The 16,759-nt window shown below is 45.5% G+C and overlaps 1 protein-coding gene across 1 annotated transcript in view; it reads right to left on the bottom strand.

Annotated features, from left to right (window-relative positions):
- Positions 1-16,759, bottom strand: part of MYBPC3 (myosin binding protein C3) — a 112,711-nt gene that overhangs the window by 53,625 nt on the left and 42,327 nt on the right. Inside the window, exon 7 of the mRNA XM_075281833.1 lies at positions 15,660-15,716. Coding sequence (XP_075137934.1) covers positions 15,660-15,716 — 57 coding nt within the window. The remainder of the gene's footprint in view (positions 1-15,659; positions 15,717-16,759) is intronic.

Here is a 16,759-nt window from a genome sequence, read left to right as displayed (position 1 = left end):
GGATATAGAGCAGATTGTATATAGTGTCCTATCTACAGGTTATAGAGGAGCAGATTGTATATAGTGTCCTATCTACAGGTTATAGAGGAGCAGATTGTATATAGTGTCCTATCTACAGGTTATAGAGGAGCAGATTGTATATAGTGTCCTATCTACAGGTTATAGAGGAGCAGATTGTATATAGTGTCCTATCTACAGGTTATAGAGGAGCATATTGTATATAGTGTCCTATCTACAGGTTATAGAGGAGCAGATTGTATATAGTGTCCTATCTACAGGTTATAGAGGAGCAGATTGTATATAGTGTCCTATCTACAGGTTATAGAGGAGCAGATTGTATATAGTGTCCTATCTACAGGTTATAGAGGAGCAGATTGTATATAGTGTCCTATCTACAGGTTATAGAGGAGCAGATTGTATATAGTGTCCTATCTACAGGTTATAGAGGAGCAGATTGTATATAGTGTCCTATCTACAGGTTATAGAGGAGCAGATTGTATATAGTGTCCTATCTATAGGTTATAGAGGAGCAGATTGTATATAGTGTCCTATCTACAGGTTATAGAGCAGATTGTATATAGTGTCCTATCTACAGGTTATAGAGCAGATTGTATATAGTGTCCTATCTACAGGTTATAGAGGAGCAGATTGTATATAGTGTCCTATCTACAGGTTATAGAGGAGCAGATTGTATATAGTGTCCTATCTACAGGTTATAGAGCAGATTGTATATAGTGTCCTATCTACAGGTTATAGAGGAGCAGATTGTATATAGTGTCCTATCTACAGGTTATAGAGGAGCAGATTGTATATAGTGTCCTATCTACAGGTTATAGAGGGGCAGATTGTATATAGTGTCCTATCTACAGGTTATAGAGGAGCAGATTGTATATAGTGTCCTATCTACAGGTTATAGAGGAGCAGATTGTATATAGTGTCCTATCTACAGGTTATATAGAGCAGATTGTATATAGTGTCCTATCTACAGGTTATATAGAGCAGATTGTATATAGTGTCCCATCTACAGGTTATATAGAGCAGATTGTATATAGTGTCCCATCTACAGGTTATAGAGGAGCAGATTGTATATAGTGTCCCATCTACAGGTTATATAGAGCAGATTGTATATAGTGTCCCATCTACAGGTTATAGAGGAGCAGATTGTATATAGTGTCCCATCTACAGGTTATAGAGGAGCAGATTGTATATAGTGTCCCATCTACAGGTTATAGAGGAGCAGATTGTATATAGTGTCCCATCTACAGGTTATAGAGGAGCAGATTGTATATAGTGTCCCATCTACAGGTTATAGAGCAGATTGTATATAGTGTCCTATCTACAGGTTATAGAGCAGATTGTATATAGTGTCCTATCTACAGGTTATAGAGCAGATTGTATATAGTGTCCTATCTACAGGTTATAGAGCAGATTGTATATAGTGTCCTATCTACAGGTTATAGGAGGAGCAGATTGTATATAGTGTCCTATCTACAGGTTATAGAGGAGCAGATTGTATATAGTGTCCTATCTACAGGTTATAGAGGAGCAGATTGTATATAGTGTCCTATCTACAGGTTATAGAGGAGCAGATTGTATATAGTGTCCTATCTACAGGTTATAGAGCAGATTGTATATAGTGTCCTATCTACAGGTTATAGAGCAGATTGTATATAGTGTCCTATCTACAGGTTATAGAGGAGCAGATTGTATATAGTGTCCTATCTACAGGTTATAGAGGAGCAGATTGTATATAATGTCCTATCTACAGGTTATAGAGGAGCAGATTGTATATAGTGTCCTATCTACAGGTTATAGAGGAGCAGATTGTATATAGTGTCCTATCTACAGGTTATAGAGGGGCAGATTGTATATAGTGTCCTATCTACAGGTTATAGAGGAGCAGATTGTATATAGTGTCCTATCTACAGGTTATAGAGCAGATTGTATATAGTGTCCTATCTATAGGTTATAGAGGAGCAGATTGTATATAGTGTCCTATCTATAGGTTATAGAGGAGCAGATTGTATATAGTGTCCTATCTACAGGTTATAGAGGAGCAGATTGTATATAGTGTCCTATCTACAGGTTATAGAGGGGCAGATTGTATATAGTGTCCTATCTACAGGTTATAGAGGGGCAGATTGTATATAGTGTCCTATCTACAGGTTATAGAGGAGCAGATTGTATATAGTGTCCTATCTACAGGTTATAGAGGAGCAGATTGTATATAGTGTCCTATCTACAGGTTATAGAGCAGATTGTATATAGTGTCCTATCTATAGGTTATAGAGGAGCAGATTGTATATAGTGTCCTATCTATAGGTTATAGAGGAGCAGATTGTATATAGTGTCCTATCTACAGGTTATAGAGGAGCAGATTGTATATAGTGTCCTATCTACAGGTTATAGAGCAGATTGTATATAGTGTCCTATCTACAGGTTATAGAGGAGCAGATTGTATATAGTGTCCTATCTATAGGTTATAGAGGAGCAGATTGTATATAGTGTCCTATCTACAGGTTATATAGAGCAGATTGTATATAGTGTCCTATCTACAGGTTATAGAGGAGCAGATTGTATATAGTGTCCTATCTACAGGTTATAGAGGAGCAGATTGTATATAGTGTCCTATCTACAGGTTATATAGAGCAGATTGTATATAGTGTCCTATCTACAGGTTATATAGAGCAGATTGTATATAGTGTCCTATCTACAGGTTATAGAGGGGCAGATTGTATATAGTGTCCTATCTACAGGTTATAGAGGAGCAGATTGTATATAGTGTCCTATCTACAGGTTATAGAGGGGCAGATTGTATATAGTGTCCTATCTACAGGTTATAGAGGGGCAGATTGTATATAGTGTCCTATCTACAGGTTATAGAGGAGCAGATTGTATATAGTGTCCTATCTACAGGTTATAGAGGAGCAGATTGTATATAGTGTCCTATCTACAGGTTATAGAGCAGATTGTATATAGTGTCCTATCTATAGGTTATAGAGGAGCAGATTGTATATAGTGTCCTATCTAAAGGTTATAGAGGAGCAGATTGTATATAGTGTCCTATCTACAGGTTATAGAGGAGCAGATTGTATATAGTGTCCCATCTACAGGTTATAGAGCAGATTGTATATAGTGTCCTATCTACAGGTTATAGAGGAGCAGATTGTATATAGTGTCCTATCTACAGGTTATAGAGGAGCAGATTGTATATAGTGTCCTATCTACAGGTTATAGAGCAGATTGTATATAGTGTCCTATCTACAGGTTATAGAGGAGCAGATTGTATATAGTGTCCTATCTACAGGTTATAGAGCAGATTGTATATAGTGTCCTATCTACAGGTTATAGAGGAGCAGATTGTATATAGTGTCCTATCTACAGGTTATAGAGGAGCAGATTGTATATAGTGTCCTATCTACAGGTTATAGAGGAGCAGATTGTATATAGTGTCCTATCTACAGGTTGTAGAGCAGATTGTATATAGTGTCCTATCTACAGGTTATAGAGGAGCAGATTGTATATAGTGTCCCATCTACAGGTTATAGAGCAAATTGTATATAGTGTCCTATCTACAGGTTATAGAGGAGGAGATTGTATATAGTGTCCTATCTACAGGTTATAGAGGGGCAGATTGTATATAGTGTCCCATCTACAGGTTATAGAGGGGCAGATTGTATATAGTGTCCCATCTACAGGTTATAGAGCAGATTGTATATAGTGTCCTATCTACAGGTTATAGAGGGGCAGATTGTATATAGTGTCCCATCTACAGGTTATAGAGCAGATTGTATATAGTGTCCCATCTACAGGTTATAGAGGGGCAGATTGTATATAGTGTCCTATCTACAGGTTATAGAGCAGATTGTATATAGTGTCCTATCTACAGGTTATAGAGGAGCAGATTGTATATAGTGTCCTATCTACAGGTTATAGAGGAGCAGATTGTATATAGTGTCCTATCTACAGGTTATAGAGGAGCAGATTGTATATAGTGTCCTATCTACAGGTTATAGAGGAGCAGATTGTATATAGTGTCCTATCTACAGGTTATAGAGGAGCAGATTGTATATAGTGTCCTATCTACAGGTTATAGAGGAGCAGATTGTATATAGTGTCCTATCTACAGGTTATAGAGGGGCAGATTGTATATAGTGTCCTATCTACAGGTTATAGAGGAGCAGATTGTATATAGTGTCCTATCTACAGGTTATAGAGGAGCAGATTGTATATAGTGTCCTATCTACAGGTTATAGAGGAGCAGATTGTATATAGTGTCCTATCTACAGGTTATAGAGGGGCAGATTGTATATAGTGTCCTATCTACAGGTTATAGAGGAGCAGATTGTATATAGTGTCCTATCTACAGGTTATAGAGGAGCAGATTGTATATAGTGTCCTATCTACAGGTTATGGGCAGATTGTATATAGTGTCCTATCTACAGGTTATAGAGGAGCAGATTGTATATAGTGTCCTATCTATAGGTTATAGAGGAGCAGATGGTATATAGTGTCCTATCTACAGGTTATAGAGCAGATTGTATATAGTGTCCTATCTACAGGTTATAGAGGAGCAGATTGTATATAGTGTCCTATCTACAGGTTATAGAGCAGATTGTATATAGTGTCCCATCTACAGGTTATAGAGCAGATTGTATATAGTGTCCTATCTACAGGTTATAGAGGAGCAGATTGTATATAGTGTCCTATCTACAGGTTATAGAGGAGCAGATTGTATATAGTGTCCTATCTACAGGTTATAGAGGAGCAGATTGTATATAGTGTCCTATCCATAGGTTATATAGAGCAGATTGTATATAGTGTCCTATCTACAGGTTATAGAGGAGCAGATGGTATATAGTGTCCTATCTACAGGTTATAGAGCAGATTGTATATAGTGTCCTATCTACAGGTTATAGAGGAGCAGATGGTATATAGTGTCCTATCTACAGGTTATAGAGCAGATTGTATATAGTGTCCTATCTACAGGTTATAGAGGAGCAGATTGTATATAGTGTCCTATCTACAGGTTATAGAGCAGATTGTATATAGTGTCCTATCTACAGGTTATAGAGGAGCAGATTGTATATAGTGTCCTATCTACAGGTTATAGAGCAGATTGTATATAGTGTCCTATCTACAGGTTATAGAGGAGCAGATTGTATATAGTGTCCTATCTATAGGTTATAGAGGAGCAGATTGTATATAGTGTCCTATCTACAGGTTATAGAGCAGATTGTATATAGTGTCCTATCTACAGGTTATAGAGGAGCAGATTGTATATAGTGTCCTATCTATAGGTTATAGAGGAGCAGATTGTATATAGTGTCCTATCTACAGGTTATAGAGGAGCAGATTGTATATAGTGTCCTATCTACAGGTTATAGAGCAGATTGTATATAGTGTCCTATCTACAGGTTATAGAGGAGCAGATTGTATATAGTGTCCTATCTATAGGTTATAGAGGAGCAGATGGTATATAGTGTCCTATCTACAGGTTATAGAGCAGATTGTATATAGTGTCCTATCTACAGGTTATAGAGGAGCAGATTGTATATAGTGTCCTATCTACAGGTTATAGAGGAGCAGATGGTATATAGTGTCCTATCTACAGGTTATAGAGCAGATTGTATATAGTGTCCTATCTACAGGTTATAGAGCAGCAGATTGTATATAGTGTCCTATCTACAGGTTATATAGAGCAGATTGTATATAGTGTCCTATCTATAGGTTATAGAGGAGCAGATTGTATATAGTGTCCCATCTACAGGTTATAGAGGAGCAGATTGTATATAGTGTCCTATCTACAGGTTATAGAGGAGCAGATTGTATATAGTGTCCTATCTATAGGTTATAGAGGAGCAGATGGTATATAGTGTCCTATCTACAGGTTATAGAGCAGATTGTATATAGTGTCCTATCTACAGGTTATAGAGGAGCAGATTGTATATAGTGTCCTATCTATAGGTTATAGAGGAGCAGATTGTATATAGTGTCCTATCTACAGGTTATAGAGGAGCAGATTGTATATAGTGTCCTATCTATAGGTTATAGAGGAGCAGATGGTATATAGTGTCCTATCTACAGGTTATAGAGCAGATTGTATATAGTGTCCTATCTACAGGTTATAGAGGAGCAGATTGTATATAGTGTCCTATCTACAGGTTATAGAGGAGCAGATTGTATATAGTGTCCCATCTACAGGTTATAGAGCAGATTGTATATAGTGTCCCATCTACAGGTTATAGAGCAGATTGTATATAGTGTCCTATCTACAGGTTATAGAGCAGATTGTATATAGTGTCCTATCTACAGGTTATAGAGGAGCAGATTGTATATAGTGTCCTATCTACAGGTTATAGAGCAGATTGTATATAGTGTCCTATCTATAGGTTATAGAGGAGCAGATTGTAATAATCTGGAAATTACAGATGGTTGCAAAAGTTTTAGGCAGGTGTGGAAAAATGTGGCACAGTAAGAATACTTTCAGACCTTGAAGGGTTAATATGTTAATATTCGGTGTGATCTTTGGCCTTCGCCTCGGTACTGATAGGTTTGTCAGGGCAGGGAGGTTTTTCTCACCGCCATCTTGGTGCACTAAGCAGAGTATCTTCTGTGGATGTTCCTTGCTCCAATCCGTCTCTTCATGTCATCCCAGACAGACTGGGCTGTATCTGTGGGGGCTGGGTCATCACTTCCAGGACTCCACAAGGCAAAGGTCACAGCAAATACTGAGGACATTTACCTTTCACCTTTCTTCACTCACTCCATATAATAATAAACTATTAACCCTTCTATTGCTGGAAGCAGTCTAACTGCGCAGCATTTTTTAAGCCTGCCTAAAACTTTTACACATTACTGTAGATACAGGGCTAGTGCAGAAAACTGAGCGTTTGTCTCTGGTGAAGGAAAATCTTTCTACAACCCTCCGGATCCCACCTAGAGACATCTAGAGTTAGCCATAAAGAGGCCACAAATAGAAGGAGAAGGTGTGATCCATTGTGGCCAGGTGTGACCCATTGTGGCAGAGTGATCCATTGTGGCCGGGTGTGACCCATCATGGCTGGGTGTGACCCATCGTGGCCGGGTGTGACTCATCGTGGCCGGGTGTGACTCATCGTGGCCGGGTGTGACTCATCGTGGCAGAGTGATCCATCGTGGCTGGGTGTGACCCATTGTGGCAGAGTGATCCATCGTGGCCGGGTGTGACCCATTGTGGCAGAGTGATCCATTGTGCTGTGTGTGACCCATTGTGGCAGAGTGATCCATTGTGCTGGGTGTGACCCATTGTGGCAGAGTGATCCATCGTGGCTGAGTGTGATCCATCGTGGCAGAGTGATCCATCGTGGCTGGGTGTGACCCATCGTGGCCGGGTGTGACCCATCGTGGCCGGGTGATCCATCGTGGCCGGGTGTGACCTATCATGGCAGAGTGATCCATCATGGCCATATGTGACCCATTGTGGCAGAGCGATCCATCGTGGCCAGGTGTGACCTATCATGGCAGAGTGATCCATCATGGCCATATGTGACCCATTGTGGCAGAGCGATCCATCGTGGCTGGGTGTGACCCATCGTGGCCGGGTGTGACCCATCGTGGCCGGGTGATCCATCGTGGCCGGGTGTGACCTATCATGGCAGAGTGATCCATCATGGCCATATGTGACCCATTGTGGCAGAGCGATCCATCGTGGCCAGGTGTGACCTATCATGGCAGAGTGATCCATCATGGCCATATGTGACCCATTGTGGCAGAGCGATCCATCGTGGCCAGGTGTGACCTATCATGGCAGAGTGATCCATCATGGCCATATGTGACCCATTGTGGCAGAGCGATCCATCGTGGCTGGGTGTGACCCATCGTGGCCGGGTGTGACCCATCGTGGCCGGGTGATCCATCGTGGCCGGGTGTGACCTATCATGGCAGAGTGATCCATCATGGCCATATGTGACCCATTGTGGCAGAGCGATCCATCGTGGCCAGGTGTGACCTATCATGGCAGAGTGATCCATCATGGCCATATGTGACCCATTGTGGCAGAGCGATCCATCGTGGCCAGGTGTGACCTATCATGGCAGAGTGATCCATCATGGCCATATGTGACCCATTGTGGCAGAGCGATCCATCGTGGCTGGGTGTGACCCATCGTGGCCGGGTGTGACCCATCGTGGCCGGGTGATCCATCGTGGCCGGGTGTGACCTATCATGGCAGAGTGATCCATCATGGCCATATGTGACCCATTGTGGCAGAGCGATCCATCGTGGCCAGGTGTGACCTATCATGGCAGAGTGATCCATCATGGCCATATGTGACCCATTGTGGCAGAGCGATCCATCGTGGCCAGGTGTGACCTATCATGGCAGAGTGATCCATCATGGCCATATGTGACCCATTGTGGCAGAGCGATCCATCGTGGCTGGGTGTGACCCATCGTGGCCGGGTGTGACCCATCGTGGCCGGGTGATCCATCGTGGCCGGGTGTGACCTATCATGGCAGAGTGATCCATCATGGCCATATGTGACCCATTGTGGCAGAGCGATCCATCGTGGCCAGGTGTGACCTATCATGGCAGAGTGATCCATCATGGCCATATGTGACCCATTGTGGCAGAGCGATCCATCGTGGCCAGGTGTGACCTATCATGGCAGAGTGATCCATCATGGCCATATGTGACCCATTGTGGCAGAGCGATCCATCGTGGCTGGGTGTGACCCATCGTGGCCGGGTGTGACCCATCGTGGCCGGGTGATCCATCGTGGCCGGGTGTGACCTATCATGGCAGAGTGATCCATCATGGCCATATGTGACCCATTGTGGCAGAGCGATCCATCGTGGCCAGGTGTGACCTATCATGGCAGAGTGATCCATCATGGCCATATGTGACCCATTGTGGCAGAGCGATCCATCGTGGCTGGGTGTGACCTATCATGGCAGAGTGATCCATCATGGCCATATGTGACCCATTGTGGCAGAGCGATCCATCGTGGCCAGGTGTGACCCATCATGGCAGAGTGATCCATCGTGGCCGGGTGTGACCCATTGTGGCAGAGCGATCCATCGTGGCCGGGTGTGACCCATTGTGGCAGAGTGATCCATCGTGGCTGGGGCAATCACTCATGGCCGGGACGATCCTGTCCTCTGGGGTGATCACTGATGGTCGGGGTGATCCTTCATGTCGGGGGCGATCCTGTTCTCTGGGGTGATCCCATCCTCTGGGATATGTTACCCGGCAGAGTTTTTGGGGGATATTAATCTTTTGGCACATCCACTGGTTAAGAAAAGTAAATCCTTGTGTATAGAGAAGACTGAACGGTCGGGAGACTCCCGGGAGGAGAATCGGCGCTGCCTATAGTTCTGCTGCTTCTATATGTACATATAGCGGTGTACATAGAAACAGGAATGGGGGGGGGGGGTAAATATTCTTACCATCATACCCCATTACCTTGGACGAGGAGGGTACAGTTTTATCATGCCCTTGTGTATGTAACAGATAAACTTTATTTAAGGGGTCCTCTCATCACAGACATGGACGTCACATGGGGTCCGCAGATATCTCTACGGGCATTCAGCTGTCCTCAGAACTGTATGGAGAGGGACGCACATGCATGGCTATTGGAATGAGGGGTTGGGGTTCCTCCATTTTGGAGATTGGAAACGCCTTTAGTATCTGTGATGAGAATAGCCCTTTAACGGGAGCTCTTAAAGTCAAGGTGGTGTCACAAACCTCCTGTGGACCTTATGGGAAGACCTTCGTATACTTTGGGTCTTACCGATTTACGGAACGCAGGAAACTGCTGGACTTGCAAAGAGGCATTCAGAAAAGCATGCATCGAAACCGCGGCCGCACCGCCGGGGCAAGAGAGAGCAAGACATGTCAGTGCAAGTCAATCATCACCATCACAGAGACAACTTCATGGACATGCAGAGTGACAACCAACATGGAGGCCGAATAGCAGGCAAGGCAAGCGCATGGGGGCTGTGACAGCAATGGGGTCCAATCTGGTCTACACGCCTGTGCAGCACACGCATAGCATGTTATTAGCAAGCATAAGATGGCGGCAGGAAGGAAGGCTCGAGGATTATGGGAACATCTCAAGGATGGCGGACGAGTCATTTATGTGTAATGACCAGAAGTGGGTTGCGGAGCTGAAGACACGGGGTGACATATTACAAGACTGGCCTGTCCTACGGGGCGTCTGACACGGTGTGTCACATGTCCTGTTCATAGCTCAGTCCCATTCAAGCTGTGACGGCCGCCATATAAATGTACAGTGCGGTGCTAGGTCCTCTATGAGGAGGCCACAACATTCACGTGAACATGGTGGTCTCTTCAAACAGCTGATCAGCAGGGGTCTGTGTGTCAGACTCCCACCCGTCTGACCCGTCCTATTCCTCAGCTTATTTCTGGCCTTATAGCAGTGACCCTGCCAGGCCTCCATATAATCTCTACCCCAATGGGGGCCTAAACAGACTAAAAGTCACAATTTTGTGAGAAAAATTACGCAGCAAAAATTGTGACTTTTCCATCCTTTAACTGCCCCCCCCCCCCCAATCCTCTGATTCCGTCACAATCTGTCCTGTGAGTTTCAGCACCCAATATGCTAATCGGACTCTCTATTGTCAGGTGGGCGGTCTCAGACATATGATTCCCTCCAGGACCGCCCACATGACACTACATAGCCCAATCAGGATACTGGATGCTGCCCCCAATTCAGTGGAGAAAGAGTTGGAGTTGGTAGAGGTGCTCCTAAAGTGCAGGGACGGTCCCGTCTCCTCTGTCCTGGTCTCGCTTGTCTTGGTGATTTCTTTCCACAGTGGACTCTTCATGGTTGGCGCCATTTTACTCCATTGTGCAGATTGTGCCCTGTGAATTGCTGTTGCAGCGTTGTGGGTGTCAAAAATGGCGACATCTGCAGAAACGTGGCAGGTTAAAGGTCAAGAGTTACCAACGAGCAGTCGAGGCAGCCATTGTGTAAGCGCTGAATACTCCCGGCTGTATATCTCAACGCCAACGAGATGTCAAAACTGAACTAGTGGGCAGAGAAGACCCCTCGCAAGTGACCCCTCCAGACGCTGCCCCAGGCTCTAATAGCAGGGGTGTCCTAAAATGTGTCATCGGCACCACAAAATGTCTACAAAGAGCGGAGACGCCTCATGAGATACGGGTCAAGGGATTATCCATTAACAGGACACAATGAGGTGCTGGATAGGACAAATGATGGATCCCAGATGGCACCAAAGACTCCGCGGCCAATCACTGGACCCGCTGGGCATGGGGTGCCCATAATAATGTGGCCCTGGCACTACGGGGTGCTGGATAGGACAAATGATGGATCCCAGATGGCACCAAAGACTCCGCGGCAGATCACCGGGCCCACTGGGCATGGGGTGCCCATAGTAATGTAGCCCTGGCACTATGAGGCGCTGGATAGGACAAATCATGGATCCCAGATGGCACTAGACCCTCCTCGGCAGATCACTGGACCCACTGGGTATGGGGTGCCCATAGTAATGTGGCCCTGGCACTATGTGGTGCTGGATAGGACAAATCATGGATCCCAGATGGCACCAAAGACTCCGCGGCCAATCACTGGACCCGCTGGGCATGGGGTGCCCATAGTAATGTGGCCCTGGCACTATGGGGCGCTGGATAGGACAAATCATGGATCCCAGATGGCACTAGACCCTCCTCGGCAGATCACTGGACCCACTGGGCATGGGGTGCCCATAGTAATGTGGCCCTGGCACTATGTGGGTGCTGGATAGGACAAATGATGGATCCCAGATGGCACCAAAGACTCTGACGCTCAGGTCCTCCACTGATCAGCTGTGATTTCTACGGCCTCTCCACCTCACACCAAACACATTGCTGTACATCGCCTAGAGATTGTGCTTGGTATGGCAGCTCAGGCCCATTGTCTAGAACGAGACTGAACTGCACACAAATCATCTATATATTAGTGAGTGGGCAGCGTGGCCCCCACCATCTATATATTAGTGAGTGGGCAGCGTGGCCCCCCACCATCTATATATTAGTGAGTGGGCAGCGTGGCCCCCCACCATCTATATATTAGTGAGTGGGCAGCGTGGCCCCCCACCATCTATATATTAGTGAGTGGGCAGCGTGGCCCCCACCATCTATATATTAGTGAGTGGGCAGCGTGGCCCCCCACCATCTATATATTAGTGAGTGGGCAGCGTGGCCCCCACCATCTATATATTAGTGAGTGGGCAGCGTGGCCCCCCACCATCTATATATTAGTGAGTGGGCAGCGTGGCCCCCCACCATCTATATATTAGTGAGTGGGCAGTGTGGCCCCCCACCATCTATATATTAGTGAGTGGGCAGTGTGGCCCCCCACCATCTATATATTAGTGAGTGGGCAGCGTGGCCCCCCCATCTATATATTAGTGAGTGGGCAGCATGGCCCCCATCTATATATTAGTGAGTGGGCAGTGTGGCCCCCCCATCTATATATTAGTGAGTGGGCAGTGTGGCCCCCCCATCTATATATTAGTGAGTGGGCAGTGTGGCCCCCCCATCTATATATTAGTGAGTGGGCAGCGTGGCCCCCATCTATATATTAGTGAGTGGGCAGTGTGGCCCCCCCATCTATATATTAGTGAGTGGGCAGTGTGGCCCCCCCATCTATATATTAGTGAGTGGGCAGTGTGGCCCCCCCATCTATATAATAGTGAGTGGGCAGTGTGGCCCCACCATCTATATATTAGTGAGTGGGCAGCGTGGCCCCCATCTATATATTAGTGAGTGGGCAGCGTGGCCCCCCATCTATATATTAGTGAGTGGGCAGCGTGGCCCCCATCTATATATTAGTGAGTGGGCAGTGTGGCCCCCCCATCTATATATTAGTGAGTGGGCAGCGTGGCCCCCATCTATATATTAGTGAGTGGGCAGTGTGGCCCCCCCATCTATATAATAGTGAGTGGGCAGTGTGGCCCCCCATCTATATAGCAATGACTACTTAGATAGCAGCGTCAGGGGCCACATTCGCTAAGCGTTACTGCCTATTGCTGATCCATGGACGTCGGGCCAATGACATACTAGGCCAGAAGCGTCAGTAAAGCGACTCACTCATGCACATGGCAGGCAAACCAAAGAACTTACTCTCTGCGCGCAGGAACAACGACAGAGGAAATAAGAAGAAAGATCTTATATTAGGCAAGAAAGATGCAAATGGTAGATTAAGTGTCATCGAGGCAGAGAAAAGACGCACATAGAAGGAAAGCGAGGAAGAACTAAGCAAGCAACGTAAGAGAGCTCCGGACAAGGCAAGCGACGCAAGAGAGCTCCGGACAAGGCAAGCAACGCAAGAGAGCACCGGACAAGGCAAGCGACGCAAGAGAGCTCCGGACAAGGCAAGCGACGCAAGAGAGCTCCGGACAAGGCAAGCGACGCAAGAGAGCACCGGACAAGGCAAGCGACGCAAGAGAGCTCCGGACAAGGCAAGCAACGCAAGAAAGCACCGGACAAGGCAAGCAACGCAAGAGAGCAACGGACAAGGCAAGCAATGCAAGAAAGCACCGGACAAGGCAAGCAATGCAAGAAAGCACCGGACAAGGCAAGCAACGCAAGAGAGCACCGGACAAGGCAAGCGACCCAAGAGAGCACTGGATAACGCAAGCAATGCAAGAGAGCACTGGATAAGGCAAGCAACGCAAGAGAGCAACGGACAAGGCAAGCAATGCAAGAAAGCACCGGACAAGGCAAGCAATGCAAGAAAGCACCGGACAAGGCAAGCAATGCAAGAGAGCAACGGACAAGGCAAGCGACCCAAGAGAGCACTGGATAACGCAAGCAATGCAAGAGAGCACTGGATAAGGCAAGCAACGCAAGAAAGCACCGGACAAGGCAAGCAACGCAAGAGAGCAACGGACAAGGCAAGCAATGCAAGAAAGCACCGGACAAGGCAAGCAACGCAAGAGAGCAACGGACAAGGCAAGCAACGCAAGAGAGCATGATAATATACAGTATCAAGAACTAGAACAGCACTTGATAGATGGAATACAATAAGCATCGTAAGAGACTAGCAAGCAATGCAACAGCAAATGATGGGTAACTGCACCGGCCTGAGGTCCTTGCCATATATCTCGGTGTAAGGGCCCGGGGCCCTCGCACCTTCCTGACGGTTCTTACGCCCTGCAGACATTAACCCCTGATAGTAAAATGGGGATGCAAAGAAGCAAAGTAGCCACAGACATTGCAAATAGCATAACATGGAGATATAGCATCAGCAAGCAACACGGGAGAGCTGTACAAGGGTATATATAGAGCATATATATATATATATATATATATATATATATATATATATATATATATATATATATAAGCAACACGGGAGAGCTGTAAAGGGTATATATAGAGCATATATATATATATATATATATATATATATATATATATAAGCAACACGGGAGAGCTGTAAAGGGTATATATAGAATAGATACAGTATATAAGCAACACGGGAGAGCTGTACAAGGGTATATATAGAGCATATATATATATATATATATATATATATAAGCAACACGGGAGAGCTGTAAAGGGTATATATAGAATAGATACAGTATATAAGCAACACGGGAGAGCTGTACAAGGGTATATATAGAATAGATACAGTATATAAGCAACACGGGAGAGCTGTACAAGGGTATATATAGAGCATATATATATAAGCAACACGAGAGAGCTGTACAAGGGTATATATAGAGCATATATATATATAAGCAACACGAGAGAGCTGTACAAGGGTATATATAGAATATATATATATATATATATATATATATATATATATATATGTATAGCCAGAGAAACATATCAAGCTACTGAGGTATACAGGATGCAGAAAGCAAGAGCCAGATAATACAACAGTGATAATAACGGTATATACTGACCATAATAATATACATCAGTGATATACACTATATACAAGACGTATGGTATATACTATATACATAGGGACAACCTGCCATTGTAGCATGGGACGTGAGAGATGATATCCTCAGCACCTCTCACAGGGCCGTGTTTCAGACAGACTCTATTGATGGACTGAAGTGTTAATAAAGTCTAAGATCCCCCTGTCAGTATATATATATATATGAGTGTATATACTGTATATGTGTGTGTGAGTGTATATACTGTATATGTATATATAATGTATATATATTCTTGTGTATACATTTCTCCGATGTCTATGTCTCTAGCAGCAGGTGGGTTTCAGGCCCCTCGCACAGCCGGCAGCCACGTCCCATCTGTACATTATAGCAGCCTTCCCTTCTCTTCTCCATACGGCCCTGACCACCATGATGACTTCTCCACACCAGGTCGGTGCACACAAGCCTCCCATCATTCTGCTGTGCTCCCCAATACGGGTGGAATCTGCCCCACATTACACAGCTACATGGTAACTCCCCCCAATATCTCGGGTCTATAAGAGGAAGACACTTCACTATCAGAATAACCAGCTCAGTGACCTGTAACCTTCAGTCCATCAGGGAATCCTATATCAGGCCTTGTGAGAGAGGATATGACATATATAAGACATATATGGGCCCCGCAGATGGCCGGGCACAGGATACACCCAGACTGTGGCCATCGCCCGCCCATTACCCCGGGTCTTCCTCTACACTCACCTTTTCTTGAGAAGAGCGCTAAAGTCCAGTTCTCCGGCTTCTTCAGCTCCATCTCCACTGGAATAAAACACAAGAGGTGTCCAGTAAGAGAATACACTATATATATATGTATATAGACGCTATAACGGCATTATAGGCCTCAACGGTCCCGGCCAACCTGATGGGGGTAGTAGCACTATAGTGGCATTACAAGGCTCCCCAGTCAGGGGCCAATCTGATGGGGGTAGTAGCACTATAGTGGCATTACAAGGCTCTCTGGTTGGGGCCAATCTGATGGGGGTAGTAGCACTATAGTGGCATTACAAGGCTCTATGGTCCCGGCCAACCTGATGGGGGTAGTAGCACTATAGTGGCATTACAAGGCTCTCTGGTCCCGGCCAACCTGATGGGGGTAGTAGCACTATAGTGGCATTACAAGGCTCTCTGGTCAGGGGCCAACCTGATGGGGGTAGTAGCACTATAGTGGCATTACAAGGCTCTCCGGTTGGGGCCAACCTGATGGGGGTAGTAGCACTACAGTGGCATTACAAGGCTCTCTGGTTGGGGCCAATCTGATGGGGGTAGTAGCACTATAGTGGCATTACAAGGCTCTCTGGTTGGGGCCAATCTGATGGGGGTAGTAGCACTATAGTGGCATTACAAGGCTCTCTGGTTGGGGCCAACCTGATGGGGGTAGTAGCACTATAGTGGCATTACAAGGCTCTCTGGTTGGGGCCAACCTGATGGGGGTAGTAGCACTATAGTGGCATTACAAGGCTCTCTGGTTGGGGCCAATCTGATGGGGGTAGTAGCACTATAGTGGCATTACAAGGCTCTCTGGTCAGGGGCCAACCTGATGGGGGTAGTAGCACTATAGTGGCATTACAAGGCTCTCTGGTCAGGGGCCAACCTGATGGGGGTAGTAGCACTATAGTGGCATTACAAGGCTCTCTGGTTGGGGCCAATCTGATGGGGGTAGTAGCACTATAGTGGCATTACAAGGCTCTCTGGTCAGGGGCCAACCTGATGGGGGTAGTAGCACTATAGTGGCATTACAAGGCTCTCTGGTCAGGGGCCAATCTGATGGGGGTAGTAGCACTATAGTGGCATTACAAGGCTCT

The sequence above is a fragment of the Leptodactylus fuscus genome, chromosome 7 (genome assembly GCF_031893055.1).
Source record: "Leptodactylus fuscus isolate aLepFus1 chromosome 7, aLepFus1.hap2, whole genome shotgun sequence".
Classification (NCBI taxonomy): Eukaryota; Metazoa; Chordata; class Amphibia; order Anura; family Leptodactylidae; genus Leptodactylus; species Leptodactylus fuscus.
Note: the sequence above shows the minus strand (reverse complement) of the source record. Positions and strands in the feature narration are given on the sequence as shown.